General features: G+C 38.2%; 1 protein-coding gene and 1 long non-coding RNA gene across 5 annotated transcripts; both read left to right on the top strand.

Annotated features, from left to right (window-relative positions):
• The first annotated feature begins 12,180 nt into the window (after nt 1-12,180).
• LOC137710390 (alpha,alpha-trehalose-phosphate synthase [UDP-forming] 5-like) lies at nt 12,181-18,472 on the top strand. 4 transcript variants are annotated; one of them, XM_068449359.1, is made up of 4 exons: nt 12,181-12,286; nt 13,059-15,117; nt 16,436-16,709; nt 17,887-18,472. In XM_068449359.1, exons 2-4 carry the CDS (start codon nt 13,133-13,135, stop codon nt 18,208-18,210), a joined length of 2,583 nt encoding a protein of 860 aa, XP_068305460.1. In that variant the 5' UTR covers nt 12,181-12,286; nt 13,059-13,132; the 3' UTR covers nt 18,211-18,472. The 4 variants fall into 4 exon arrangements, with proteins under 4 accessions (XP_068305460.1, XP_068305463.1, XP_068305461.1 ...); XM_068449362.1 differs by lacking the exon at nt 12,181-12,286 and adding an exon at nt 12,312-12,642 and having other exon boundaries at nt 13,065-15,117; XM_068449360.1 differs by lacking the exon at nt 12,181-12,286 and adding an exon at nt 12,312-12,642.
• Nucleotides 18,473-24,481: 6,009 nt separating this feature from the next.
• LOC137709811 (uncharacterized) lies at nt 24,482-26,646 on the top strand. The gene is made up of 3 exons (XR_011064929.1): nt 24,482-24,556; nt 25,106-25,168; nt 25,852-26,646. It is a non-coding gene; the product is annotated as an uncharacterized lncRNA (long non-coding RNA).
• The last annotated feature ends 472 nt before the right edge of the window (nt 26,647-27,118 follow it).

Here is a 27,118-nt window from a genome sequence, read left to right as displayed (position 1 = left end):
CTTTGAATGTTCAGAATTAGCTCCCAGATCAAACTTTGTGGGGAGAATATCACTGAGGAAGATATGTTGTAAAAAACTTTCAACACCTTTCATGCTTCCAACATACTCCTGCAGCAGCCCTATAGAGAGCGAGACTTTACCGAGTATAACTAGCTAATATTAGTGCTCTTCGTGGCTGAATAGAACAATGAGCTCCTGATAAAAAATCATCAGTCCCAACCTACTGGATCGACGCTATTCCTAGAAGTGAATGCTGATTCCCTTGAAGTGAACATCACATCCTCTTATGGCAATAATTACAAACGAGGATGTGGCCACAGGTGAGACCGGTGGAATGGGAAATATAAGAATCATGGTGTCCAGTTTTACAACCAAGGTCCAAGGCATAATTCAAGCCCAAGCTTCATAAATGTAAATTGCCATAAGGGTAAAGCTCATATGAATAGCTGTAATATCCCCACAAAATTTTAGGTGGTGATTATGAGTAGATTTCTTGTGGCCATTAAAAGTTCTCTTACTTTTGAGACCAAGCCATGGCTTGAAAATAAAAAAAAAAACAAAAAGGAAAAGCTGACGTTAGAAAAAGAGGATGGGGTTTCTAGAAAACCCCTCAATTAGCTGCTTCCCCTTCCAGCCGAAAAAAATGAAAGGGTCATCCCTTTTTAGCTCTTAACTTGTCAAAAAAGGAAATCTAAGGAAGAGGAGTTGGTTTTCTTTGCTTGTGAAGACTAGAACAAGTGAGGGTCTTTCCCTTGTCTCCATTTAAGGTGTCTATTTCTTACCTTTGGGATCTATTTGATTTTTTTGTTTTTGGTTTGTTAACCCAGGAATTGGTTTGGGTGGGAGTAGGAATCATGAAGGTATCATAATTCATGTTATAGTTTTAAAGTTGAGCACCAAGTGTTTGATCTTGAATTAGGGTATGTTGTTTGGTATTTGTATAAGTGGTGTGTGATGGTTTTTCTTACTTATAGAAGGAAGAGAAGGACAAGGGGACTACGGAACAAGTCGACGAACACCTTGGAAGTTGAATGTCAAGAAATTTAGTTTGAGGTAGGGGTGCTTTAACCATAAAAATATTTTGATTTTTCAAATTGTGAAAGTAGATGAAAAGTAGTATCATACCTGTGCAAATGTGAATGTTGAGAAATGTATGAATGGGCACAATGACCCATGAAGTTGTTTGATTATGGGCACAATGACCCAAGGTTCCCCGGGCAAAGCTCTATGTGTGGGGGCTGTGAGAATGAGTTACGAAAGTGATAAATACATGTGATATGAATATTGGTCAAGTATATTACGGTTCTTTCCAATCTGTTTGTCACTTGTTTGGGATAAAAGAAAATCTTTATGATTTGTTGTGCTAGTGATTCTTTAAATGGTAATGGCTTTGTTATCTTCATGACAAAAGAGGTGACTTTGAACTTGTGTGTTGTACCATTGTTATCAAGCTACTGATGCTCCAAAATCTTTGTTTTCTCTCATATGTTATTTTCCAGAAACTTTTGAGCATATTTCAGATTTGTTGGATTACGTAGTTGTGAATATAAGTGGTTTTGAATCACTCTTACTACTTTCGGCATGCGTTAGAAATTTTAAATGACTACGAACTTACCCCTCCTGGGCATTTTATGCTCACCCCGTTTTTCCTAAACATGTACTTTCAGTTGTGTAGGGTTGACTAGCTGAGTTTCAAGTGGCATCTCTAGTGTGGGCTAGTTGAAGAGAGTCCAGGAGTACATATCTTTTAGGTGAGCTGCCAAAGTGTTGTATAGTTAGTCTCTGTTTGTAATCGATCCTTTTGTTGTGTAGCAGACTAAGTTGTTGTAGATCTCAGTGGGTTAGAGTCTCTACTTACCTGGGCTATGAGAACCATGTATATATAATACTACTCATCTTTTGGCTTGTATAGTTTTTTTTTGGACTGGTGTTAAAGATATATTCCGCTACCTTAAAGGTATAACGGATCTGGACTTGTTCTACCTCTATGGATCCTCGAGTGATGCTGTACCCCCTTATCTCGAGTCAATTCTTGCCTTGTTGGTTATGCTGACGTAGGATACTTATCTGATCCACATAAGGCGCGTTCTCAAATGGGTTATATCTTTACCGTTGGAGGCACCACAATCTCTTGGAGGTCAACTAAATAGACCTTAGTTGCCACTTCGTCTAACCATGCTGAAATTCTTGCCTTACACCAAGTAACTTGGGAATGCTTTTGGTTAAGAGCAATTGTGCGCCATATTCGAAGCTCCTACGATCTTTACCCTATCGTTGCCATCCCGACGACAATCTAATAAGACAACATAACATGCATCAAACAGCAAGGAGACAACACCAAGCACATTGCGCCGAAGTTCTTTTTCTCACATCAACAACCAGAGCATCAGAAGATTGAAGTCACGCAAATCCATTCACAAGATAATCTGGCCAACCTCTTCACTAAATTAGTACTGAAGGCGACGTTTCAGAAGCTTGTTCAAGGGATTGGTATGTGTAAACTTTCTGAGTTGTAACATTGTTGGTTCTCTTTGGAATTGTGTAATGCTCAGGGGGAGTATCATGAAGTATTCTTGCTTGATCTTAATGTACTCTTTTTCCCTATGACTAGGAGCATTTTTCCCATTGAGTTTTTTCTACCTAACGAGGTTTTGACGAGGCGCCCATCTTGGGTTGATCATAGCTATGATGACGTCTCGTAGACGTTTCATTTGACTTTGCATTACTCACACATTTTTCCTTAGATTATAGATTTTGTCCCTACTCGGGTTTTTACCATAGCCATAGGGTTTTTTGTGAGACTTACTGCCTTATGCAAGTTCCTACCTTATTTGAGACTAGCGTGTTCCCAGATTCAGTGCCGAAGAGTCAACTTCCTCAACTCTACATGATGCCGAATCTACTTGAGTATTTACACACTCAAAGGGGAGTGTTATAAACTTTTTATTTAAGTGTGATTGTGTGAATCCTAGATTAGATTTTATTCTAGTTATTCTTTACTATTAGGACTTGTATTCCTTGGAGGAGAAAGATTTTTTTCCTCCCTTATTACTATAAATAAAGGCACTGCGTAGGGGGAATAACATATCCTCTACACAACCCTACAAACACATCTCTCTCTATATTTTCTCTGTGTCATTGGCCCCCTCTCTTTGTCAGTTAAATATAGGCCACAACAATAAAATATTTGTTTAGTTGTATTTCCTAATGTAGCAAAGAGGCAAGAGCGTAAACTTCAAAAACATACATATAGTTGGAATTAGGGAAACCAACAGTTCGATTAGTCCTAAGTAATCAAACAAAAAGCCGACTTAATTACTCCAAAAACGTGCCTTAAGTTGTTGAGTATATGACCATCCAATTAACACCTTGAGATTGTCAGAAAATACAATAGGAGAAGGCCACTTCTAGTAAGTAGTAACTCATCTTATCTCTTAAAAGATGCTTATTTGTTGCTAAGTAAATCTATCACATCTCTTAAACAATGTTAATTAACTTAATTTTATTGATATTTGCAAGTGATTAGATTAAGAACTTGGAAGTGAGGATTTTCAATTTTTCCAAGAAGGTGATTGGAGGAAACTGAGTTTTATTGTGTAGCTTGTAAAAGGGGGAAGAAAGGTCGAATCTTTAGGTATGCAGATGGTGTTCGGGACTCTGGGTAGCCTCGGAGATGGGTTGATGACGCCGCTGACTATGCTCGTTCTCAGCCGTGTGATCAACGAGTATGGAGGTGCTACTCTTACTTTCTCCAATGAAGTTGTGGACAAGGCATGTGGGATTACAAAATGTAATGAACTTTGGCTATAACTTTTTACTTATTTGGCTAACAGAGTACTACACTTAATATTTTTTCCAGTACGCAATGAGGCTACTAATTTGGTTTCGGTTCGGTTTGGTTTAGTTTCTCTAATTCGGTTTTTTTTTTTTTTTTTCGGTTTTCGATTTTTCATTTTTGGTTCGGTATTCGGTTCCCTTTTTTTCGATTTTTGGATTTTTTGAACCTAGCCCAATTGACCAACTCCAATGGTCGGGGTTTTAACCTAAAATTTAAGCACTAACCTATAAACAATTTTTTCTCTTCCAATGGTTTTGGCTTAAAATTTTAATCCGAGATTATTAAAGAATGATTTTACCTAATCTTTTTTTCTTTCGGCAACTTTTAAAAGAATAAAATGCATGTAGATGGGTTGTTTTATACACACCTTACATTTTGTTCACTACACCCTACATACTTAATATATCTCACATACTTTCCAATACTACCCTTACATCCACACTCTTTGTGAAATTTAAGATTTCTTTTCATATTCTCTATTCAATTTTCTGCACTTTTAGTTTTGTCCACTCGAGGGTTTAGTCTTCCATCAATTTTCTACACATTTAGTTAAGTTTATAGATTTTTTTTTATTTCAATTTTTTATAAAAATATGACTTTCATTAACATAAGGAATTAACAGACAGTACAAGAGGAGAGAGCCAACTAAGCTCCTCTTCAATTCCAGATTTAAAATCATAGGCACGAACTGCATATTGAGCAAGTTCATGGACCACATCAAGCTCTGTTCTGCCATTGACAAAAAAACATTTGAAACTTTTTCTCAACATTTGTATATTCTCCATAACACAAACCTCTGGACCCATACAATCCTCCATAGACGTAATATCAACCACCACCACTCCCTTTGTGTCGAGCTTGAGAACAATATCCCTAAGGCCCAAATTGAAAGCAAACATCAAACGTTTCTTTTCTGCAGACATTTCAGCGGCTTTAACTGAAAGGCACTCCTGCATTGGATTTGATTCGAATTATTGTGAAAGTGTTACTTTTTAAAGTTGAAATTTATTTTATTTTTTATTTTTTTGTTTGTGAATGTTCTGCGGTAGGTTTTGACATACCTCCTAATGTCATCACTCAGTGCATCACCATTGACTTCTTTAGAGATCCTCTTGTCCCACAATGCACGTAGTTTGGTGTCGTTGTTGATCTCAAGCTTCTTCTGGCACCCGATGGTGGGATTAACAATGTTAAACTTCATGTTTGCTTAGCTGCCGGCAGGATGCTCCGCCTGCTAAACCACTCGAATTTGCCGAGCTCCTGGTAGCTTGTTTCTTGAAATTTATTTGCTCAACTAATTTGATTGTTTTACTTCAACTAATTTGGTTTTCGTGGGCTAGATAGTCATTTCATATAAAATATATGTCATTTAATAATAAATTTTTATGTGGGGTGTATTTAATAATGAAAAATCACCAAAACCTACCTCATTCTTAAACACAAATACCTAGGTGGGTAGAAAAAAGAAGAAGGAAGAATCGTATGACGAAAGTGAATTCTGTGTGGATGTCTGAACAAATATGTATGTATTTATAGAGTTTTTTGATGAATTTTGATTTAAATAATTTTTTAAGGTTTTAGCCATTAGATTTAACTTTGGGTCGTTATATAAATTTTTTTTTTACCGTTAGATTGCTCATATTCGATCTCAGTGGTTGGTGTAATGAATTTATAAATTATTTTTTTTTTAAATAAATTTGAACATGGACTAATGCCCGACATCTTCAGCAGTTGGGTCATAGCGCTAGGTCTTAGCCATTATAGTTGGCTCATTTTCTGGGCTAAACGTGACCCAAAAATCAAATTGGACAACATCGAACAATTTGATTTTTACGATTTTGAAATGGTTTCAGTTTAAAACTGAACGACATAATATAAAAACTATTTAATTTAATTAGAAAGTTGGGTGTTGGGGTGTAATTGGTTATTTGGTGGAATCCATACATGGATTTGGATACTTGAATTTTAGTATAGTGGTTATTGGTTTCTGTGATTTGTTTTTCCTTTTGATTTTGAAACAAACCCAAAAAGAATTTCTTCAATTTTAGTATGGTGATTATCAATTTTAGGAGCCAAAACAAATTGAAAAAACTATAAAAATAAAATTTTAAAAAAAAGTTGGGAACCCCAAACCGAAACAGCCATGTAAGGTAAGCCTAATTTTTTAATGGGCCTATAAGCTAGGCTCAAATCGAAACTAAAGCTGTTTGAAACCGAACCGAACCAAACCAAAACAGAATGATTCAGTTTCACTTCAGTTTAAATTGTCCAAACTCTCCTCTCCCAAATTAATGTAATAGTTTTGAACTCTCACCCTTCCCCTAATAATAATAACTTTTCAAAAAGCTTAACCTCATACTCCCTTCTCATCACTTTCTACTTCTCTACTAACCTACACAATAGAATGGTTAAGTAGTCGAGCTATCGGTTGCATGTGGTATTTTTTCTTTTCTCCCATCATTTGTTCTTCTACCTTTTTTATCACTTAATTTGGCAAATTGGCTTTCTTCTTCTTTTTTTTTTTTTTTTTTTTTTTTTTTTTCAGTTTTATAATCCAATGTATGTATGTATGTATATGATCAAAAACTAAAATTTAAGAGTAAAATGATGCATAAAATTAGGGAAGTTATTTTGTTACCTATATTAAATGTAATCAAGTTGATGATGTGGATAAGTGGGTTTTCCTATAATTTATATAATTGGTTGGGTCTAAGTTAAAAGAATAAAAGTCCAGTAAAAAAAATAAATATGGGTACAAATTAAAAATAAAATTTTAATTACCGTACTAAAAATGTATGATTTGGTACAAATACCGTACTATTACCGATTGGTACAAAATTTCGGCATAAATTTGGTATGGTACAATAATTTGGCAAAAAATCCCAACCCCACCCTTTACAATTTAAGCCTTGATAGCCTTCATTAACCTCGATTGCCTCAATCAGCCTTCATTTGAAATTAATGTGCGTTTGACTTTTGCTATGATCTTCCCCACATTTTAGGCCCAAGATTTGAACTTTGCTATGATCTTCCCCACATCCCAACTCCTTTAGACCAGGAATATAGTAAGAAAGGGAATTGGGCTTACTTGGAATGAACTACCTATTGAAGTGTGCTTGCTTATCTCAAACAAGGAATGACAAATGTTGCTCATCAACTGGAAGTAAGTTGCTTGACTTGAACGCGTGCTTACTACACTCGACTCGAATGCATGCTTACTCGGCTCAACTTGAACGTGCACTCATTCCACTTGAACGCGCTAACTTAACTTAAATGAGGGATAACAGGTCCAAACCTATAGAATTATTGGCGGAGTTGAAGGAATGATTAATTGTGCAACACTAGATAAAGTTGAAAGACATCAAGAATTAGAGATTTTTATAGTTGAAAAGCTATTATTAGAGTTGAGGGACCAAAATGTAACTTGATTCTTTTTTTGGTCAAATGGTAGATTTCATTTCCAATAAAAAAACATACATCCAAGAGGCCAGCCCTAGGGATCAAGATCCTCTCCTGAGCAAAGAGTGAAGATCATACTGACCAAGCCTATCGAGACGTTGAAATTTTATCCAACGGCTATAAATAGGGGGCCCCTCTAAAGTTATAATAATTGTAACCGTTGGATAAAATTTTAACGGTCCGATGAGCTTGATTAGGAGGATCTTCACCCTTTGCTTAGAAGAGGATCCTGATCCCAACCGTAGATACATCAAATTAAGCATAGAAAAAAAGTAGAGCCTGAAACTTAAAAAAGTGTGCCTGAAGCCAGCAAAGGGTCTAGCACAAAACCAAAAAACCAAAAAAACTACATCCCTGCCATCACATTGGCACCAGAGATCCTCCACCACACAACATCCTAAATTCCGACCAAACAAAGGCCCAAGAAGAAGAAGACACAGAGCTCCACCATCCTTACAACATCCCCAAACGATCCGTTGCCACCAAACAAAAGAAGCTGACAAGGAAGCTGATGGGAAAACCACAAGCATCTGTGCCGATAAAGGCACACAAACGGTTTGAGAAATCCGCATCAAAGCACAGTGAAGAGATGTAGCAGATTGAAATTAGTGTGAAAACAAGGGGAAATGTAGTGATTTGGGTGGATGTGAAAAAGTAAGAAATGAACATTGAGATAGAAAAGAAGTGGAAGGAAATTAGTTCTTAGAAACATAGAAGAATGGGAAGAATGACAGGTAAATGGAAGATCAAAGCAGAAACAAGGTGAATATCAGAGTTTAGGACTACAAGGTGAAACGAAATTAAACGGGATACAAAAACAACAAAAAAGAAAGGAAACAAAGAAAAGATTGATGCCGACCCAGGCCGCACCTAGGGCCGATGGCTAAAGAAGAGTTGGATCAAGGAAAGACCACATAGAGAGTGCGAAAATTTCTCAGGGAGAGAAAAGAACTTTCACTGCAATACTAATTGATAATTTTACTTGATTGGAAGAAGTTGAGGAAAAATATTTTAAGATACTCACTTTACTACATTGTAGTATTGTGGTTTTCAAACTCTCATACATCAGGTCTTTTCATCTCAATGTCATATCTAAAGTTAGAATTATGGGACACTTTCAAGCATCTATTAAGTTTTTCGTAAAATTCTTTGCTAAACTATGATGTGACTTCGACAATGATTAGGTTCACGTGTTAATCTGGCCCTACATGTAACCTTTGCTTTCCCTTTCCTCATCCCTCACCGTCCTTCTATACTCTGCCTCTTCACTTTCTCTGTTGTTCGATCTTAAGAACCCAAAAATTCACCGTTTTGCTGCTACCCTGCTTGCTGTTGGAAACCGTGGAATTCGCTGGAACCACCATGCCCAAATATGATCTCTGAATCCACGAACTTGGCTGCTCACCACTTTGAATTAGATGCAATTTGTAACCCGGCTGACCAGCCCATATCTCGACCTGTTTCTTTTCTGCCTAAACCACCCAGCCAATCCCGAACCATCACGACCCACCTCGACTGCCACGTGGCCGACGTCGAGATTTTGATCAAGAGCGACACCTTCCTCAACTCCGTTGTCTTGTCTGTCAACAGCTCCTCCTCCAAGACGGAGACAGCTGGACCACTACCGGAACCTGGTAACTCGGCTCTAAATCGGAAGCATTAAGTTGAGGAACTCGACGATGGAGTCGCTTTTGGGGCTTCTACAAAACTTTTGGTTTGGTTTGGACGATTCTAGCCGCCAAGGACCTGAGACGGGGTGTATATATATAAGATGGCATAGAAGGTTTCTCTATAAGAATTACGGAAAGATTTACAAAAGATAGAAAAAGGAACGAAGGGGAGGAAGTTCTGCTATTATCCCCACTTTTTTACCTTTTTACGTTCACGTGGGCTAAATTGACATGTGACGTTAAGTTATTTGCTGCGTGAGCATCACGTTACAGATTAACGGAAGTTCTCAAGAAAAACGTAATAGATGTTCAAAAGTTTCCTATAATTCCAACTTTAGATATGACACTGAAATAATAAAAAGAGACATTTTGATATAAACGCCTCGTTTTTAAATGTTATAGATTAAACATCTATTTCTTTTGCAAATTTGATTAAACATTTTCCCTACAATTTTAGTACTTTAATTTTATTTTATTAGAAGTCTATTCAAGTTAGCATTCCTTTTTTTCCTCTTATTTTTATGCATCTCTTATTATGATGATTTAAGATTATTTTTTATTTTTTATTAAAATATTTATTTTAGTAAATTAAATAGAACGTAACAAAACTTCTTGTTAGATACGTTTAGTTATATCGATACGTTTGATTATAATGGTACATTTAGTTACTTGGTACATTTGAATATTTGGTCCATTTGGCTTCTTGGTATATTTTAATTTTTGGTACATTTAGTTTTTGGTACATTTGAATTTTTTGTACGTTTATTTTCAAAACATAAGTTTTACTACTTTTGTCCTAATAATGAGGAATTACCTTAATTAATTATTTTTTTTATAGAAAGAGTCATTAACAATGTAAAAGTTTAAATTACTTTAATTAATTTTTTAATTTTTTATAGAAAGAGTCATTAATCAACGGACAATAGCCTTTTTGTTAATTCAAAATTATATGATTTATCATTATTATTTAGCATTATCTACAATAATAAGGATTTATCTCCGATCAACCAAAAGTTGTTCCAAAGACTTATCTACCAAAAAACAAGACTATCTAGAGCATTGTGTATGAATCAAACATATTTTTAAACATTCTAAAAAGATGAATATTCATTTTAATATAGTTTATAATTGGGTACGTTTTAATTTGGGGTGGGTATGTTTTCGTTTAACGTTGGTACGTTTTCATTTAATGTTGGTACGTTACCATTTGACATGGGTGTACATTTAGATTTGAAAAGTTTAAATTTTTAGACTTAAATATAATTGAAATTATTTAAATATATATCAGATATTTAAGTGTAAATTAATTTTAATTAATCTGAAGTAGTTCAAGTCTAAGTATCTTAATCAAATGTTTCAAAAGCTTAATAAAAAACTCAAAAAACATAAAAGTTTAGTCTATAAAAGTCTAAAATAAAACATCTAATTTTAATTTTCTCTAAATAAACTTAATGCATGAAAGTTTGAACTCTACGATATATCAATATAATAAAGTGATAATTGGGATATTTTATATTTTAACATATTGGGTTGATATCAATGAGTACCGTACAACATGTTGGGTTGGTGGTTTCTTAATCATTTATCTTCCAACTTCTATAAGAGAAAAATTGTTTCATTTATTAATCAAAATTTTAAATGTATCATAAAATAGACAATATCAAACTAAGTGCGACAGAGGTCAAAATCAAAGGGCATTTTGGGGGCAGCAGTGGCTGGGAAAGTGGTTGGTGCTGCTTCAGTTCCATTATTTTTCGTTTGTTAAAAAAATAAAAAAATAAAAATCAAATATGAATACGACAGAAGTCATAATTTTATGTTGGTGTGCTGCACAGAATCTCTAATAATAATTTATATCCCAGTCACTCTCAGAGCTACCGCAGTTTTGCTGTGTTTAAAAAAAAAAATTTATTGTGTTGTAAGAATAAATAATTGTAAAATAAGTAGTAAAATGTATATTAAATTTTAATAGTAAAAATATTTTGAGTAAAAAAATAATATTTAAGTGTTTGATAATTTTTTATATAAAATTTCTGTAAAAGTATATGTTATGATGTAATATTATTTATTATTTATTTTCTTTTCATAATTTTGTTCTTTCTCTCCTATTTTTTTTTCTTTGTTTTCCTCTTGCCTCCCCCTGTTTCTCTCCTATTTTCCTTTGTCTTCCTAGCCTCCAACCTGCTTCTCTGCCAGTTTTCTTCGTTGTCTCCGCCGGGCTTCTAACCAATGTTGTTGTTGAGTTAAATAACCATGCTTAACCATTGTTGGTGCTGACTGCACACTGTTTTATGTTCAGCATGTCAGTCGAGAGATTTTTGAACAGAGGTGGATTGTCTGTCCTTTTATTTTCGGACTCTTTTTATGTCTTCCTGTGGTATATGGTCACGGTTAAGTCACGTTAATATTTTATATTTCTATTATTTTTTGTTTTATTATTTCTATAAAAAATTAATATAAAATATTAACGTAACTTAATCGTAACCACACAAACAAAAAAGTAAAATAGAAGGGCAGACAATCCACCTCCTTTTTGAAATACTTGTTAGTATATAGTAGAAATATTTACTGTTTTATGTTCAGCATGTCAGTCAAGAGATTTTTTAACACGAGACAAAACACTACTTGTTAGTATATAGTAGATATATTTTTTATTTTCCTTTTCAGTATGTCTGGTATTATATTATACATATGTGTTTATCCTGGTGTTTTTAGAGAAATATTTTATTATCTCCAAAACACGGGTGATATTCAATATTTTATTATATAAGTAGTGGAAAGTTTTTTTCTTTTTTTTTGAAGTTAATTTTTTAACACAAGTATCTCACTATTTGTATACTGATTATCCGTGTTGTGGACACACTGAAAACTCTTTTTGTGTTCCACCACATTAAAAATGGATAAGGGTAGGAAGACGAAAATTTTAAATTAAATTTACAAACTAATTGATGTGTTACAAAATAACAATCCAATTATTAGCGATCGCATCATTTAATTTACAAATTTAAATTAAAAAATTTGACCTCTCAAACATTATTTCTCAAAAAAATCTCCCCAGTAAGTCATCGCTATTAGAAGTTACAACAAAATTAGAGAGAGAAAAGTAACAGAGAGCATCTAATTCTTTGTAAAAGGACATCCCTTTTGTTATTTTGTCGAATGTAAAAGGAAATAGTGGTCTCAGTGAGATTTTTTACCAAATTTTAGCAAACGCACTGGCCTTTCATTTTCTCCAAATGCAATTCAGAGAGAGAGAGAGAGTAAAAAGGGAGCATCTTTGGGGTCTCAGTGCACCGTCATTCTTCACCAAAGCCAAAAGGTGAGCAGTTTCTCTCACTAACACACTCATTCACTGTGAAGTGTGGAATGATTATTTTAAAGCTTTATTTTTCATGGTTATTCTTCTGATCTTTCAAGTTGGAATCTACTTTTTTGGTGCATTTTTCCACTTGGTTTTGAGTGCTGGTGCTGGTGCCGCTTGCTGCTGCATCTTTCATTCACTTGCTTAGTTGACTCTCTCTCTCTCTAGATTATTTTTACTTTTTGTGATGGAAGGTGGGTTGAATATGCATTTTGATTTCTCAAGCTAATTTGATGGGTAGATAGATAGATAGACAGACAGACTCTCCTCAAGATTCTTGCATTTCTGGGTTGCTTTATGACTGCACTCTGGAGGTGATTATTTCTCAGTTTTGGATCTAATTTCTTCAGATTTAGGCATCTGGGTAATTCCAAATCTGTTACTTAGGTTCTTGATTTTTCTGGGTTTTGTTCAAATAATTGTGTGAGTTTCAGATTTTAATTTTTGGCTCTTTATTACATTTAACTGCTCTAATTCTGTAAAATTTTGATTTCTGCTGAGAGAGGAAAGCTAATTAAAAGAGCTTTCTAGTAAAATTTATTTGTTTGTAAAAGCATCTCTGTATTATAGTGAAGCTTCTATCCCAGTTTATGCTGTCACAACTCAACTATTGGTACTATAATCTGTGCAGCTGCAGTAGATTTCTTTTGTTAATGGTTTGATTTTCTGTTGATATTTCATGTGTTTTTTTTTTTGTGTTTCGTGTTTATGGGTTGTTAATTCTTTGTAGAAGTAGGCCCTGAGGAATCAGCACAGTCCTCTTTCACTTCCAAGCTGACCAGAAGTTCCCGATTCGTCCTCACAATGGTTTCAAGGTCCTATTCTAGCTTACTTGACCTTACTTCTGGTGACTCCCCAACTTTTGGCCGCGAGAAGAAGAGGTTTCCCCGAGTGGCAACTGTCGCTGGAGTATTGTCTGAGTTTGATGATGACAACAGTAATAGCGTTGGCTCTGATGCTCCGTCATCCATTGCTCAAGAACGGATGATCATAGTGGGAAATCAGCTTCCACTTCGGGCCCATCGGAGAGACGATGGCGAATGGTACTTTAGCTGGGATGAGGATTCACTTCTTTTGCAACTCAAAGATGGCCTGGGAGAAGATGTAGAAGTAGTCTATATTGGTTGCCTTAAAGAAGAAATTGACCCAAGTGAGCAAGATGATGTAGCCCAAACTTTGCTTGATACTTTCAAATGCGTCCCTGCATTTATCCCACCTGACCTTTTTAGTAAATTTTATCATGGTTTTTGTAAACAACATTTGTGGCCTTTATTTCATTACATGCTTCCTCTCTCACCAGATCTTGGTGGTAGGTTTGATCGGTCTCTATGGCAAGCTTATGTTTCCGTGAACAAGATATTTGCAGATAAAGTAATGGAAGTGATTAGCCCTGATGATGATTTGGTGTGGGTTCATGACTACCATTTGATGGTGTTGCCAACATTTTTGAGGAAGAGGTTTAATAGATTGAGGCTTGGATTCTTTCTCCACAGCCCGTTCCCTTCGTCTGAGATATACAGGACACTTCCTGTAAGAGATGACCTTCTAAGAGCACTTCTGAATTCTGACCTTATTGGCTTCCATACTTTTGATTATGCTAGGCACTTCCTCTCTTGTTGTAGTAGAATGCTTGGCCTTTCATATCAATCTAAGCGAGGATACATCGGGCTTGAGTATTATGGTCGCACTGTAAGCATTAAGATTCTTCCTGTTGGGATACACTTACACCAGCTCCAAAATGTGTTGAATCTTCCAGAGACTGAATCTAAAGTTGCTGAGTTGCAAGATCAGTTTAGGGGGAAAACTGTTTTGCTTGGGGTTGATGATATGGACATATTTAAAGGAATCAGCTTGAAACTTTTGGCCATGGAACAATTGCTTATTCTACATCCTGATAAGAGGGGTAAGGTTGTTTTGGTTCAAGTTGCTAACCCTGCCAGAGGCCGGGGGAAAGATGTCCGAGAGGTCCAGGTAGAAACTGATGCCACAGTGAAGAGGATCAACGAGACATTTGGAAAGGAAGGATACAAACCTGTGGTCTTGATTGATACCCCGCTTCAGTTTTATGAGCGAATTGCTTATTATGCAATTGCGGAGTGTTGTCTTGTTACAGCGGTGAGGGATGGAATGAATCTTATACCCTATGAGTATATTATCTGCCGCCAAGGAAATGAGAAGCTAGATGAGACTTTAGGACTAAACCCAACAACCCCAAAGAAAAGCATGCTAGTGGTATCCGAGTTTATAGGATGCTCTCCATCACTAAGCGGGGCAATCCGAGTCAACCCATGGAACATTGATGCTGTTGCTGAAGCTATGGATTCTGCTCTTATGGTGCCAGAGGCAGAAAAACAGTTGCGACACGAGAAGCATTATAGGTATGTCATTACACATGATGTTGCATATTGGGCGCGCAGCTTCTTGCAGGATCTTGAAAGGGCATGTAGGGATCATATGAGGAGAAGGTGCTGGGGAATTGGTTTTGGCTTAGGGTTCCGGGTGATTGTTTTGGATCCAAATTTCAGAAAGCTTTCAGTTGAACTTATTGTTTCAGCTTATAAAAGGACCAAGAATCGAGCGATTCTTTTGGATTATGATGGTGCTATGATGCTGCCGGGTTCAATTATTACCACTCCTAATACAGAGGCTGTTGGAATCTTGAACAATTTATGCAATGATCCCAAGAATGTTGTCTTTCTTGTTAGTGGGAAAGACAGAAAGACTTTAACCAAGTGGTTTTCTTCTTGTGAAAAGCTTGGGATTGCAGCAGAGCATGGCTATTATGTGAGGTACGTGCCTGTTTGTTGTTATAGCCCCCTACTTCTTGTTTCCCTGCAGTTCCTACAAGCTACATAGAACTTTTCTTTATATTAATATTTACTTTTCATGTCATTCAAATTCAATTCCTGTATATTTCAGTTTCCTGCAGTAGAATATAACCTCAACCTCAAGCCTGCTAATTTGCCTTTCTATAAGTCTTCTAGGCCATCCTCTCTTTCAAGGCCGGTGCAGCTCTACATTTCCCACTAACTGCAGTTTCCGGCCATAAACTTAAACTTGTGATTTTTGGTTTTGGATCTTTGTCCTAATCAAGTCCTTGTTATAGGTATTACATACACACTTTAAAAACGAAGGAACAAAAAGAGGAAAATATGATGAGAAATAAAAAAGAACTTGTTAATGTAACTTATCTTAGTTGGTCTTCTATCAGTGGCTAAGTTCTGGTTGTAGATGTCACATGGACAAGTTAGAAAAAGACAGGAAAGAAGAGGAGCAGATACTATAAACTTCTACTTTTCTTCTTGTCATTTTTCTTAATTAAATTGCTTAATTAAAACATCTTTGAATTTTCCCAGTATATAACCCTTTGTAGCTTTCTGGTTGCAAAATTGAAATAATTTTAGCTTTCAGCATAGTAATATCGAACTAGGATTAGATCTGGTCAAGGTTTGTGTCCGAGAAGGTTGGGCAGCTTCAGTTTCTAGTTGTACGAAGAACTGACGAACTTGCAGTCTCACTTGTCCAGTTTACTAACAGCTTGTGTATTCAATATTTCAATTAAAAAATGTATTTCAAAATATAAACTACTCTTTTGTACAAAATAGAAGGGCGGAAAGGAATTAGTGAAATTAGGATGGCTACTACATATGTTGAATTATTTTCCCTACATATTAATTAGGGTAGCTCTTCCTATCAAAAGATTATGTCACTCAATTTACATCATTTTTAGATACCCTTAATACTGAAACATGAAAAGTTCTAGTAATTATGTTACAGCAGATAAAACTATTCATGTTGAAGAACTGGAATTGGAGCTCAATTTATTATTTCTCACATGTTTCGGATTGTCATATGCTTGATAATGGAGTTGTGCCCATTTATATGCTGAAAATTTTGAATTCAAATGCTACAACTCTTAATAATAGAGTTGTGCTAGTTTGTATCCTTTTTTATTCTGGGGACGTGAGGTGTACCACAGTAACCTTCATATCAGTCTCTAACCTAGTGATGCATTTTTCATTCATGGAATTTTGGAAAGAGAAACATGTCTGAAGATTTCTTTGTTTGTTTGTGGTGTATTTAATTTTGATCGATACTCTTTTTCAGGTCAAATCATAATGCCGACTGGGAAACTTGTATCTCTATTCCAGATTTTGATTGGAAACAGATTGCTGAGCCAGTAATGCAGTTATATACCGAAACAACCGATGGTTCTACCATAGAGACCAAAGAAAGTGCTCTTGTTTGGAATTATCAATACGCAGATCCAGATTTTGGCTTTTGTCAGGCTAAGGAGCTTCTAGATCACCTGGAAAGTGTTCTTGCCAATGAGCCAGTTTCTGTCAAGAGTGGTCAGCACATTGTAGAAGTTAAACCTCAGGTTAGTAGCTCTTTGTTCTCCTTCCACTGTCAGTTTATAGCCATTCCTAAGTCTAATCTTGTCTTCTATAGTAACATGCACCAAGTAATTGAGACGTTCTTAAATATTATAATTATCATTATAAGTTTGATATGTTCTCACTATAATGAGGACTAAGATTCCAAAGCAACAGATGACATTGGAGTATTAGGTACAAAAAGAATCCTGAATTCCCTATGTGCAAAGGAATATATTCTTTAGGGACGGCATTACCTGCAAGAATTGAACATTCCATTAATTAATGTCCAGATAATTGCGTTAAAACCCATGAGTAGGACTCATTCTCAAGAACTAGCTTACAAGGAAAGGGTGCCCTTTGTTTATTCTCATACCATGTTAAGCCGAGGGGTAGAATTTCATCCTTAAAGATTGGCTTTCAAGGAAAGCGTGCTCATGCATTTGTACATTGCAATCCCAAATGGTACTCATGTGATGTGGAACTATGCTAACTCTCTCTGCCAGTGTTATGAACTGGGTTTAACATGGTTTCAGAGTAGCTGTATCGTAAGGATGGGTCAAGTTTATATTGCTTGGCCAAGGTAGAGTGGGAAAACCTAGTGTCTGCAACCCTGCAATCCTGGTGCAGAAGTAAGTGTTAGCATTGTTCCACATCCCCTGCATACCTTTTGGGTTAATGTATAAGCAAACGGGCACCTTTTGGAAGAAACAGACGGGAACTTTTTCCTTGAAACGAATTTTAAAGATGAGTTCCAACCTGGGTTTTAACTAACAGGTCAGAAAATTGGAGAGTGTCGAGTAACCTTATGCAATTGAGTTGGGAGAAGTCGAGAGGATTCAAATCTATTAATAAGTGTAACCTATCATTCTCTAATCTTTAAAGATTTTTCATTTTTTTTCAAGGAAGAAACATCTCATGGTGAATCTAATTTATTGGACTGTTTTGAATTGATTAGACTCATAATAGCATCTCTTGTATGGATCATAAATTGTATGTTGACTTTTAGTGATTCTCCTATATATTTCAGTTCAGATATTACAGTGTGATATTTGTTTTTAAGATTTTGAAGCATGAAAAGTGAAAAAAGTATTGCAAACTCTCTTTGAGGTTTCGGTGGTATAGAGCGGAAGCTTAGCCCCAGACCTTACAAGTTTCTCTTCTTCTATGACCATCTCATAGGGTGTCAACAAAGGCCTTGCAGCGGAACGTCTCCTCGTAGCAATGAAACAGAAAGCAATGCTTCCAGATTTTGTTCTGTGTATTGGGGATGACAGATCCGACGAAGACATGTTTGAGGCGATAATGAGTTCAAGGGACTCTCTCTCTCCGGTGGCTGAAGTGTTTGCTTGCACTGTCGGTCAGAAGCCCAGCAAGGCCAAGTACTACCTGGAAGACACAACTGAGATTCTGAGAATGTTACAGGGGCTGGCCAATGCTTCGGAGCAGGCGGCCAAAAGCGCTGCACCGCAACTTTCTCAGCGAGTACTTACTTTAGAAAAGTAAATAGATTATTCATTGAAACCCCGTTCTGTTATTATGCAGTGACTAGTGTGTGAGTGGCTAAATTGTAAAATTTGCTCATATCTTGATGTTGGCCTTCATTACTTTGTGTGTTTCTGAATCTTTCAACCGAGATGTTTTGGCGGGGCGCAGAGCTTACAGGATGTATGAATCCAATATTATAAATCGTGTAACGATATTATCCAGTTTGTGAAGGCATACCAAAGTTTTCAAATTTATATAATTTTCTCTTAGGGGACCAAAATCTAGTTTAGCTTGGATTTGCTAGTGAGCATAAATGTCCATCTGCACGTAATTATGTTTGCAACGTGTTTAGCTAGTTTTGGTTGGTTGGTTGAATCAAACCAATCCCACTATTTTGCATAGGTTTGAAGTTTGAACACAAAAGTGTCATTTAGACTGAATTGAGCAGTAATTAGTCTGATTTGGTTAGGTGCTTTTTTTATTTTGTGGAAAATTAAAATTATTCAAAGAACAAAATCTCCAGTACAACTATTTTCGGTATAATCGAAAAGAAAAGCATTTCTAGCAACAATGAGTAAAGACTTATCCCAAAGATATGTATTTTGAATGAAGCGGTCAAAGCTAGTAATGGTATCAGTGAGAAAATTCGCCTTCTAAAAAACATGAGATCTAGACATAAAAGAAAAATATTGTACAAGTAATGTGATGTGCTCAATGATGGTCTTCAACAGGCAAAGCGTCCTGCACTTAATCAAAATAAAATCAATATTATTTTATCACGTTACTATTACTATCAACTTTTAAAAAATTAAATGTTAGTTTATTAATTTCATGAAACGTCAAATATCGTTCGGTGGTAGAGATTTATAAATTAGAATGATAGGATGCAATTTTTGCTTTTATATGTGCTTGAGGCTCTTGGGCACGTGAGACTCTTGGCCTTGACCTAAGGTGTTAATTGTTTTTGCAGGTGCATTTTCATCCAAGAACAAGAAGGAAGAAATTTTCATCCACAAATTGGTGTTTTCATTGAGAGTCTTGATCAAACGCTCTTAGAAAACTCTCGCATTCAAGGTTTTTCGTTTTCTTGTTCACTTGTAGATTTTTCGTATGTTCTTATTCTTGGAATTTTTTTTTAAAAATTCTTCGATAAAACGTAAAAGAAAAGTACAATGGCAAGAGATTCGGAAACCTCGACAAATGGAAATTCCAATGTTCAAGGATTAGGACCGCGAAGATCTACGAGGCTCAACACAACGATGAGTGGAGTGGCTCCCGCGGCCTAGCCTGCTCCTGTGGACTTCCAAGCAGCCCAAATCGATCGAAGATTAGTTTAACCGTCCCGACTTCAAATTTCTGGGTCTACGATTGAACCAAGGGCATTTTCACCACATTTCTCTGCGGATTTGACATTTCCCAACTCAAATCTCGCGCCCAGAGTCTACCACAGTTCCACTGCTCAAGGAGACGTATTTCTTCCAAGCTTTTCCAACCCAAATGGAGATCAACACTTGTCTTGACAAGTCGTAGAATTGACGAGCGCCCTCGTACAACAGACGATCTTGGTGAATCAGCTTTTGTAGCGCATTGAGATGCAACGTGCCCTAGATAAGATGTCTCGAAGTAGGACAAGGGTAGACGAAGAACCTCTCCAGCAGCGTCTCGACAAGCAAGCATTCGACCAGCCATAAACCGAGCATTCAGGCAGTGTACACTCCTGATTGAGCCCCTAAGATAAGCCCACAGAAGAGCATACATTCATGGTTAGGGCCACACTCCGATAATCAATATGAGCAACCTTCTAGGTAAAGTGTTCATTTACAGCTAGGCTTGCAAGGAGTATCCTCCACCTCACATCGGAGTAGGCAGCACAAAGGATGGAGAAAAGCAATCACTCAATCCAGCTCAAGCTCAACCATCAGCTTATGAAGAATTCCCTTGCCTGCTAGGAATGAACCACATGCACCGCAACCACATCATAGACGAGTCGAGCACGTAAAAGAGCAGCCTAGACCAGTAGAAAGGTAAATTTTTGACATCTCCTGACCGACAAAGGCAAATTTAGGAAAAAGTAAAAAGGTTCATGACCGAGCGATTGCATGATTTCCAACGCAACAAGGTCATTAACGAGGCATTATGATGGGACATGACCAACATAAGTAGATTACCCTTCATGGACGAGATCGAGCAGGCAAAGCCTTCATGCAAGTTCAGTATGCCATATTTCACATCCTTCAAAGGGGATGGAGACCCAGAGAAACACCTAAAGCATTATCGAAGCACAATGATCCTCTATTGAAATAACGATGATCTCATGTGCAAGATATTCTCCACCACTCTACAAGGCAAGGCCCAAGATTGGTTCTACACCCTGCTGCCACAATCTATTCGGAGTTTCGATAAATTTTCTTTAGTTTTCACCAAAGAATATTCATCATATCGCTTGATCAAGAAAAAGTTATACCACTTATTCAACATCAAGAAGAACCTAAAGGAGTCACTTTGCGACTATGTGAAGAGGTTCAAAGCAAAGAAGGAAAATTTAGTCGGATGTAACGACTCAATAGCTAAAGCAATCTTCCAAAAAGGACTCCCAGCAGACCACCCGCTATTCAGAGAATTGATCATAAAAGAAGATCTAACTTTGGCAGACTCTTTCGCGAAGTCCCCCACTACTCTGAAGGAGATTCAAGGTCTGACTGGACGAGCAGCCACATCTGAAGCAGCAATAAGCTTTACCATCATACGAGAAGAGCTTGGGGCCCAACTACCTGTATTCCACAGTTCAAAAGCTCTCCTCAATGCGAAAACTAGCTACCAGAAATTCAAAAGCTAACTTTGGAGACAGGTGTTGCAACTTGGAAGCTCAAGTTATACCTTCAGACGCACACAGTCATCCTCATGACGCACTATTCCGCCTAATCCAGATGTGCGATGATAAAGGCGCAGACATTGGCAGAGCAAAGTTTTTTTAGGAACGCAACAACTTAACTCAAAAGGCACGCCAAGGGTAAACGAACACTAGAAGGACACTCGAAAGTAAATTTTGTCCTCGTCGTCCCAGAAGATTCTACATAGGAGCAACATGTACCGGCAAGTTGAGCACCACCTCCTGCTACGAGTCACATGGCCTTAGTTGACCCTTGCTCCATAATTCAGCTCCAGAGCGGCCTGATACCGGCAGTTGAGTATCTCCTGCTACGTGTAACATGCCCTCAGCTCCACGGTTCCCTACTGCGCCTCCACGCCTAGCTTAGGCGATGCAACAGAGTGACACAATGACACTCCGAAGGCAGCCAAGCACACCTTAGCCACGCCTGCTATGCCCGATGGAGACTTCTGGCATTTGCACGTCGACGGTGCATCTAACTACAAAGGCTCGGAAGCAGGCATGGTCTATGTCACCCCAGACGGTTCAATGCTTGAGCAGGCAATTACTTTAGGCTTCAAGGCATCCAATAATGAAACAGAGTACAAAGCTTTACTAGCAGGCCTCCAAATGACAAAAGACTTGGCGGTGAAAAAGCTTGCAATTCATTCCGATTCCCAGCTAATCACTAGGCAGACTATTGGGGAGTACACGGGAAAACATCCAAGGATGGCGCAATATTTAGAGAAAGTATGCAAGCAACTTGAGGCATTTCAGACTTGCACCCTCACTCAAGTTCCGCGGGCAAACAATGCCTATGCGGATGCACTAGCCAACCTAGGCTTTGCCCTTGACCACCAACTCAAATGCTCTATCCCGGTTGAATATCTAGACAAGCCAAGCATAAAGGCAGAGTCGGCAACCGAAGTGTCACGAGTTAATACAACTCCCCACGGAAAGGTTGAAGTGTAGAAAGCTCCAAATAAAGGCAGCACACTACTACATGTGGAACAACATTCTCGCCTTAAGATCCTACACTGGACCACATCTCTGTTGCTTGGCGCCTCCCAACGACCTAAAAGTTCTAAGCTCAATCCACGAAGTCGTTTGTGGAAATCATTCCGAAGGCCAATCCTTAGTGCAAAAGGCTCTTAATGCAAGCTACTACTGGCCTACCATGCATCAAGATGCTAAGAAGTTAGTGCAAAAGTGTGATTGCTTCCAACGTTACAACTGGTACTAGCGAGCTATACCCACAAACGAGTCATTCGCCGTTTATGCAGTGGGCAATCGACTTGGTAAAGCTAATGTGGCACGCTACTGGGGGCAGAGGCATGATGATCATGGCAACCGATTACTTCACCAAATGGGTAAAATCAGAGCCCATGACAACCACAACTCAGCCGGACATAGAGCGCTTCATATGAAGGAACATTATTTGTCGATTTGGCATCCCCAATCCATTGTCACCAACAACGACCCGTAATTCGTGGGAAAATATTTGATGAAGTTCTTTCAAAAGTATGATATTAAGCAGCACATGTCCACATCGAGATATCCTCAATGCAATGGGCAGGGCGAAGCATCCAACAAGACGATTCTCGACTACCTCAAAAAATCCCTTTCCGACAAGAAGGGAAAGTGGCCAGACGAACTCCCCGGATGTCTATGGGCATATCGCATGACCAAATGACGAGCCACCAATGAGACACCTTTATCTTTAGCAGATGGTTTAGAAGCAATCATTCCTCCCAAATGTCATCGTGCCAAGTATCAGCACCTTACTGCCAAGATTTGAGCAAAATAGGAAGGAGATGACCACAAGCTTAGATCTGGCAGAAGAGAAGCGCGAGCAAACCATCACTCGCATCACAGCCTACCAGTAGCAGCTCAGCTCCAGCTACAACAAAAGGGCCAAGGTGGTTAGTGCGAAAGGATAAACTTAATTATGTTTGCAACGTGTTTAGCTATTTTTAAATTTAAGTTGTTATAGTTTTTAAATTAAAATAATAAATTATGTTTGGCTCTTTGGCCCCCTCGATTTGAGATGGTTTTTTGTCACAGGGCTATGTTTGGCCTATGGCCCTCTGCCCCCTCTGTTGGAGATGGTAAGAAATATGGCCTGACACTGTTCATTAAAATATTAATTTCTTGGAGGGCTATAGGGCTAAAATGAGCCCTCTGGTCCTCCAAGAAATTAATATTTTAATGATCAATGCAGGGCCGTATTTCTTACCTTCTCTAACTGAGGGCCATAGGGCCAAACATAATTTATTATTTAAATTTAAAAACTACAACAAGTTAAATTTAAAAACTATAACTTATATTTAAAAATTACAACTAAAATTAAAAAAAAAAACAACTTAAATTTTAAAATTACAAGAACTTAAATTTAAAGTTCGTAATCAACATCATCTTCACCATTCGCCATTGTAGGAGTATAGTCGGACGTAAACAATAGCTGTCGGGCCATAATTTCCCTCTTTTTTTTTACTCATTGGACTATAATCCAAAGTGTTCCATTGCATATTCCTATCATCCATCTCTTCTTGTATTTGTTTCGCCCGTTCTTCATGCCCACGGATCATTTCTTCTACGGCAAAGGCATTTTGCTCCGCCATTAATCGCAATGCGGCGGCTACTTCCTGTTGAGCAGCATAATCATCATTTGCCTTGCCCTTTTCCTTCAATCTTCGGGCCTTGTTTCGTTCTGTAAGAACCCGTCCCGGGTTTTACGTAAGAAAATGGGTATTTTTGTATTTTCACTAAGTTTGGGGGTACCTTCCTTTTTAAAATTGTTTTTCTAGCCTTAATTGGTGAGCCCAAGGGCCCACCCCTGTTTTTGTTTCCCGGTCTCTTCCCTTTTTCCTTTTCCTTTATTTTTTTTGTTACTGAAAAGTCTCTCTCTTCTCCCTCACTCTCTCTTCCCGTGCTCTCTCTCCTTTCTCCTCCTCTCGGTGCTCCTTCCTCCGACAAGAACACACACACACACACACCCATGCCCACACCTATAACTCTTTTCTAACCCTGTGGTTGTGCTTTGGACGTCAAACCACGAAGAAAACCACCTCGGAGGCATTTCCCAGTTTCCGGCGAGCACCGCCCCTTTCGAGGCAATTTCCGGCCAAACCACGGCGATTTAGCCGGCGTGCGAGATATCAATCTCTTCGTCTCGCTGAGTACTACAACTTTCCTTTTTGTTTCACCCAATTTCATTGAGTATTGAAGAAGTTATACTCATTTGAATCTTACCCAGTTTCCGGCGACCTCAGTGACTTTCGAGGCGATTTCCGGCCAAACCACGGCGAGTTGGCCGGCGTGCAAGGTATCAATCTCTTCGTCTCGCTGAGTACTACAACTTTCCGTTTTGTTTCACCCAATTTAATTGAGTATTGAAGAAGTTATGCTCATTTGAATCTTACCCAGTTCCGGCGGACACCCGTGGCTTCCAGGCTGTTTTCCGGCCAACTCCGACCACGATGACGGGAACCAAGGGTATATTTCGATTCCTTACCTTCGGGGCTTCAATTTGGTATATTGAATGACATGTTTTGGTTGAGTTTTGAGCTCCAAAGGAGCTTGGGAATTTTCCGGCCGAAAACCGGCCTTCTCCCTCCTTGGAATCCGGCGACCACCAAACCCAAAGGCCTTTGGGCCTTTCCTGCCAAGCCCAAAACCCTGGTTGCAAGCCCAAACCCATTACCCTTTTATTTAGGCCTTTGGGCCATGAGGTTTCAAACCCAAATCCACTTTCCTTCTAATCCAAACCCAACCCACCTAAAACCTAAACCCAATTACCCTAACCCAAAACCCTAAAGCCCAAACCCGTGACCCGTTGACCCGTTGACCTGGTCAACGGTCGGCGTTGACTTTGACTTTAACCGGGTCAACGGTCAACGTTGACTTTGACCGTTGACTTTTTGAGTTTTCGTGCGGGAACCCTCCTAGGCTAATTTCGACGTTCTGAACCCGTTTTCGATGTCCGTTTTCCCAAATTCAATCGTTTGAGTAGAGTTTGACTAAATGTACCATTTATGTGTTTAGGGGCGATTATCTGTGGCGTTTCCTTCTTCGCTAGATGGCGTGGCTTTTCGACGGCGAAGTACTGTGAGTGGACCCCTTCTAAAAATGCATGTTTTTGATAGTAGAATTGCATACATGAAAAGCATGATTTGATGATTATGTTTTATGAACGTTTTACGAGATAACATGCTTATTGAGGCTAGTTTGAATTATTACTATTTTTCCTATAACCCATGTTCTTATAGCATATCTGATGGATGACGATATGATATTTAGAACATGTTTAGAACACCTCTTTATAGTATAGATGATGGATGACTTTATACTATGAAGTTGATTTTCAATATATGTATGTTCACTGGTTTTGTACTTACCTAGTGGTCCCTTCCGCTACGGGACGTAGGGATAGATCCGGTCCGTCCCGGGCGACGGTTTGATGTTGGCATAGGGCCTGGAGTGTGTTTTCCTCTGACTGTCTGCTCAGAGACGGGGAGCCGGCAAGGGGCCTGAATGCATTTTCCTCTGACTGTGTGCTCAGAGACGGGGAGCCGGCATGGGGCCTGAAGTGTTATATTGGACATTCACTAGTGATTATTATTTTATGCGAATGATGATTTGAGACATTGCACGACATGCTAGATTTCGGAAAACCTATGTTTCTCATTATACTTGTGTTTTCATAAAAACTGGGGGTTAATACGTTGATAACTGTTTTATTATATATATATCAACTTGGTCCACTCATGTTTGTTTTGCGCCCCCTTCAGGACTTAGAATCGAGGTATACAATCCCGACGTCCAGGCACTTCCGCATCGGCATCTTCGAGTCCTCTCGGTGTAGGACCCACTCCTTTGTTTCATTCAATTTTATATTATTTTCTTTTAGTGTTCTAGATTAGAGGTGTGCTCTGAACATGGTTCTTATTTGCATATTCATTATTCTTTTATATTTATAAGCCTTATTTATCACTTGTTTTCAGCATTTGCACTCAACAAATGGCTTTCGTCACCTTCGGGTGTCGGCCAGCACGTGCCTATCCTGGTATTTGGGGAATATCGGGGTCGGGGCGTGTCAGATTGGTATCAGAGCGTGGTTTTGTTCAGAGCATACTTAGGACTTTCTATTATTGTAGTAGTGTGTTTGTCATGACATCATTTGGATGTCACGACTTTCGAATTTGGTGTCATTTGGCATAGTTGTGCAAACCTTTCTCTGTTTGAATTTTCACCTTCTAGTTGAAATACAAGAATTCGTGTCGGGATTGTGCCTCAGTGGTGATGAAGTGGATTGTTGGATGACTTTCGACATCGGATCGGTACTCTACATCGTGCATTCCCTGGGAATTTCGGACATAATTGGATTTACCTAAGAGCGTTGGGAAACGGAAAAACCCTAAGTGAGTTGAAATTGGAAGTTTTGAAGCGGTTTTGTACTCTACGACGTGCATTCTCAGGGAATGGCGGGCACAATTAGCGTTACTTGGAAGCGACGTGTTCTAGAAATCTCAGTTTGAGGGAGTCTGGTCGAGACCAGCTGTAGATACGAAATGGCGATGCCACTCTGCGACATGCGTTCCCTAGGAATGGCGGGCAGAATTATATTGCAGTGGCAACTACTTGAAATATTCGAAGTGCGTGTTTGAGAAAGCAAGTAAGCGCTAGTGGTGACGACAATTAGTAAGTGGTAGTTGACGGGAGCAAATCAATGTTCTCAGGCTCATTACCACTGAAGAAACTCGTGTGAACCAGTAGAATGAATCTTCGATGATTGTTCTACCAGTAACCTCCTTGCTTGCCTCAACGGCGAAATCAAGTTCCTTAACTTTTGACCGTTAGCTCTACACCAAATTCTTCGGGCGTTGACTTCATTTAAATTAGATAATTTCTTAAGTGACTCTTCGGTAGCAGACGCTATTCCCACCAATTTTCCAAAATGAGTTGCAATTCTTTTTGTTGTTGTAGCTGGATTTGGTTGATGAAGATCCATACTTGTTTGGATAAACAGACTTCTTGAACTTCACCTGGATTTGGCAC

The sequence above is a fragment of the Pyrus communis genome, chromosome 12 (genome assembly GCF_963583255.1).
Source record: "Pyrus communis chromosome 12, drPyrComm1.1, whole genome shotgun sequence".
Classification (NCBI taxonomy): Eukaryota; Viridiplantae; Streptophyta; class Magnoliopsida; order Rosales; family Rosaceae; genus Pyrus; species Pyrus communis.
Note: the sequence above shows the minus strand (reverse complement) of the source record. Positions and strands in the feature narration are given on the sequence as shown.